The sequence below is a fragment of the Contarinia nasturtii genome, unplaced genomic scaffold, assembly GCF_009176525.2.
Source record: "Contarinia nasturtii isolate CC-2019 unplaced genomic scaffold, AAFC_CNas_1.1 Cnas_scaffold_2806, whole genome shotgun sequence".
NCBI classification, from domain to species: Eukaryota; Metazoa; Arthropoda; class Insecta; order Diptera; family Cecidomyiidae; genus Contarinia; species Contarinia nasturtii.
The window spans coordinates 1,615,745-1,620,197 of NW_022200123.1; the positions used below are offsets into that span (position 1 = coordinate 1,615,745).

Consider the following 4,453-nt stretch of genomic DNA (forward strand, 5'->3'; position numbering starts at 1 on the left):
GACGCAAAATATTCGAATACTTTCTTCGGCAAAGTTGTAGCCCTTGACGATACAAAAAAAAATTATCACAAAAAGAAGGGTCAAAGACCTTGGGGATAAAAAAGACCCAGAAGTAACCCATTATGGTAATGACCAAAATGGGGTTAAAAACCTTCCAAATCTCAAAATTGACCCCATTTTTGTATTCCTCACGAAAAATTACTTCTAGAAAACCATACCTCCTGAACCCCCAGAGCACCCCTTGTACCCTGAAATCGGATTGAAAAGTCGAAAAATTGGCGAATAAAGGGTACCTCCCACACAAAAGTCCACTTTTTGTGACTTTTGTATGAAAAGTGCATCGAATATTATTTGTATCGCAAAACTAACTTCATATTCGGATTCCTCGTGCCAAAAAACCCCCCAGTACATATTTTTACTCGTATAACGGAGAAACACATTTTTTATGAATTTTAAAAATAGTCAAATTTCATCAAAATTTGAAAAAAACATGTATATCGCCTAGGCCTGGCGCGGTGTGAAAATTCATTTTTTTCTTAATTCGTCGCCATATTCGTGTTTCTATGACCATCCTCAAGAGGTTATGAGGGTACTTTTTTTGATTCTCAAAAAAAAGTCAAAATCGAACCACTCTAGTGAAGAGGCAACGGCCAAAAAGGCGAAAAATACGCCCAAAAATTGAATTCTGTTGCCTGCAATACCTGCAAGAGAGAGGTGCACTTGAAATGTGCCGAAATGCGCAACTCTTGGTACACTTGCCCCAACTGTGACTCCGATGATTCATTGTGAAACCGATTTTATTATGGTTTTTTTTTCTCATTTCATGTTTACTGTTCAATAAAAATCACTCACATTGTGTTTTAACTTCACCCCCGGAACATGTTTATCAAATGTTTAATAAGTGGTCATATTGGGCCCCCTTACAAAAAATCGCAAATTTTTTGAAACGGCTAAAATTTCGTGAACCGTTGAAAATATGAATATGGTTTTTCTTTGGCCGAAAGTTACCTTTTTTAGTGCCCTTTCATTTGGTATATACATGTCTAAAAATTATTTTGTCCTTTCAGCTTTAGAAATTTTGAAAAGATAGGTGGTCATATCAAATCACTCCATTATCATTTTTCTTTGATTGAGTTGAATTCTTGCGGAAATAATATGGAAACGTTTGCAGCAAATAACTTAACATGAGATTCACATCAGTTTAAACCAAAAAATCAAATCAAAACAATAAATACTCTTATTTTTCTTTTGTAATTTGATTTTTCTGAAAACTTCGATTTCACTTCAGAATGTCATAATTGTAGATGTCATAAATGTAGATTTAGTTTGTTTAATGAACACCGCGGACAGCGACATTTGACACAGCACATTTGTGCATCAATTTCATTAAAAAACGTATTGGATGAAAACAATAAGAGAAAAATTTGAGAAAAATGGCTGAAAAAATTGAAAATTCAGATTCAAAGGAATTTTCAGATTTAAATGTGGGCCGTGAAGAGGTAATTTAAAAGCTTTTCTTATTATTCAAATTTATTTTTATTTGTTGTGTTTCCTACAAGTGTTTGTTAAGTACAAATGCACAGAGAGAAAAAACGTGGTATTTTTAATTCAATTTTGGTAGATTTAATATAAAATCAACCAACAAGAAATTAAATTTACCATTTTTGACATTTCTGAGCTAGCGTCATTTGTGGTTTCGAAAAGTTGGTTTTGAAAAATATGCCTTACAGATGTCAAAAATGATAAATTTAGTTCGTTCTTCGTTGTTGGTTGATTTTATATTAAATCTACCAAAATTGAATTGAAAATACCACATTTTTTCTTTCTGTGTGTATACTTCTATTACACTGTAATAATTACAGTATATATTGAAACATAATGCATGAATAGCCATGTGCATACAAATAGATGATACGATTTATCTAGCTAAATGAGAAATTTCAATATTGTGACAATAACTATTTGTCGTATTTATTGTCACAATATTAAAATTTCTCATTTAGCTGGCTAATTCGTGTCAGTTGGGATGATCAAAAGTTCCGATAATTTTCGATTATTTATTAGATTGTAGAGACTGAGGAAGCGGTCAACATTTCCAAAGAAAGTATTGCCGAACGTGTAAAAAGAATGTTACCACCAAATAGTTCGAATCATGAACAAAACTCCATTCAAAATTTTGATGCACGAAGTGGATCTGGGCAAAATCAAAATTTCGACGAAGCAACTTGCTCTGTGTTCAATAACAACGAATCAGACATCCAATATAATCATGTTAGCTGCTCGGACGATCATGTAAGCTGCTCGGAAGAAACAAGACTCAATGCAGAGATCGAAAAAATGCAGCATGATCATGATATAAAGATCGAAAAACTGCAGCATGATAAAATTATCGCAAAAATGCAGCGTGATAAAATTATCGCAAAAATGCAGCTTGATATAAATATCGCAAAGCTGCAGCATGATAAAATTATCGCAAAAATGCAGCATGATATAAATATGGAAAAACTGCAAAAAAGAAAAAGAATAATTGAATATAAAATACAATTGTTGAACGAAAAAAAGAAAAAAAAATCAAAATAGATTAAAATTAATAATTTAATCAATTAATTAATTGTAGGGAAAATTTGTACTGACTCACATTTATACTATAGGTGTAAGAAAAAATATCATAAATCAACAAATAAAAATACCGCACCGTATGCATCATTCGAGATAAGTTTTAACTCCATTGTTTTTTTTTAATAGGAAAAATATATCCTCAATATATTGATCACACAAAACAATTTCAAAATCTCTTGACAGATTATAAACAGAGATCCCTATTGAAAAAAAAACAACAATATTGAAATCAAAACAATTTTCATGCGTTACTAAATGTCAATGTTTACAAAGGATAAACTAATAATTGAAATCATAACATCATGGATAGTGTTGCACTGGAGAAAAAGATAACAGCCAAAATAGCACAAAATGGCAAAGCGATTGTCACGAGTCTTTTGAATGAGTCTCGTTTGCAGTAAGACAAAGTTCACGAGTTCTTTTCACAAGTCAATCAATCATTCTGTATTCTATCGCATTTTCAGGGATCGCAGTAAAGTGTTCGTGAGCCCAGATTGTCAACAGATCAAAATTGTGCCATCGAAAGACTATGATTTTTCGCACTATTTAATTCTTCAGCTGGAGAACGATTTGAACGTATCGATTTTGGAACACAGTCTGCCGGACAATGAAAAGTACTTCAAACCATTGGGAACAATCGAAACATATTCGGCCACTTTTTTCAGTTTGCTTGAACAAACGGTGGAATTTTACAGACAAATGGAAATTATCGATGAGTTATGTTATGTCGTTGATCCAGAGGAAATTACTACAAAGCAAAATTATCGTGTGATCAAATTGGGTATATATACTGTACTTCAATTCCACTTATTTGTATTAATTTAACAGGCGAATTCATTTAATTTATGGTAGACGACAGAGTTTACATGAAAATCAAAGTAAATCCGTTAGATCCTGCTTCTGTAACAACAACATTTTATGGACCAACTAAGAGAGTCGAACACTATCGCAAGATCTACCACGAAAAACTCGATGACTGGAACATTAACGATGATATATACAGAAATTTTCTGAGAATTTTCGGTGAATGTTCGCTGTTTTTTTCAATTGTGAATGTAGTATTTGTAAAAATCTTATTCAATGAACATTTTGATTCGTATAGATTTGATGGCATTTCCTCAAAAAAGTTCGTTCAACAACTGTGGAATGGGAGAGCTGTGCAGTATTTGTTACACTTATCGTTTTGCCGGCCAAATTCCCATTGTATCCTGTGATAATGATAAATGCGCATTGAACTACCATACAACATGCCTGAAGACTTGGTTTGCTACACTTCGTGATACGAAGGTGTTTCTGAATATGACATCAGGTCGATGTCCATCTTGCAAAGAGGTATGCGTGCAACGCAAAATATATTCAATTCTTATTGAAATGAAACAACATGAATACATTTGATTCAATTCCAGAAATTATCAACGGCATTCAACGATTTGTTAGATGAATGAAAACCAGTACCGGTGCTCTTCGTAAATCAGTCGCTTCATCTTTATTCATCCACATCATCGTCATTCATTTTTGAATTTTTCGATACCCAAAAATATTACGGTGTATCGCTTGAATATAATATAATCACGAATAAATGTGATTTCGCTTTGAAAACATGATATAATAAACAAAAACATGTGTATTCGGTAAAATGGTTTTAGTTAGAATAAAAATTGTTTACTAAAATCTAAAAATCTAAGAGTTCTGAATATGATCCAAATGACGTGTGTGACATTAAGACAGTCTTTGCCCGTATTGCAATCACCACGTGACCGTTCATTTGTCATGTCTCTTTTTGATGTTTTCCTCCAAATAAAATTCTACTCAAATAGTACTATTTTCATGATAA

The 4,453-nt window shown here is 32.5% G+C and overlaps 1 protein-coding gene across 1 annotated transcript; it reads left to right on the forward strand.

The window, feature by feature from the left end:
* The first annotated feature begins 1,373 nt into the window (after positions 1–1,373).
* Positions 1,374–4,178, forward strand: LOC116349134 (E3 ubiquitin-protein ligase FANCL). The gene is made up of 6 exons (XM_031780414.1): positions 1,374–1,499; positions 2,065–3,016; positions 3,084–3,400; positions 3,472–3,642; positions 3,722–3,951; positions 4,026–4,178. Exons 2-6 carry the CDS (start codon positions 2,922–2,924, stop codon positions 4,062–4,064), a joined length of 852 nt encoding a protein of 283 aa, XP_031636274.1. The 5' UTR covers positions 1,374–1,499; positions 2,065–2,921; the 3' UTR covers positions 4,065–4,178.
* The last annotated feature ends 275 nt before the right edge of the window (positions 4,179–4,453 follow it).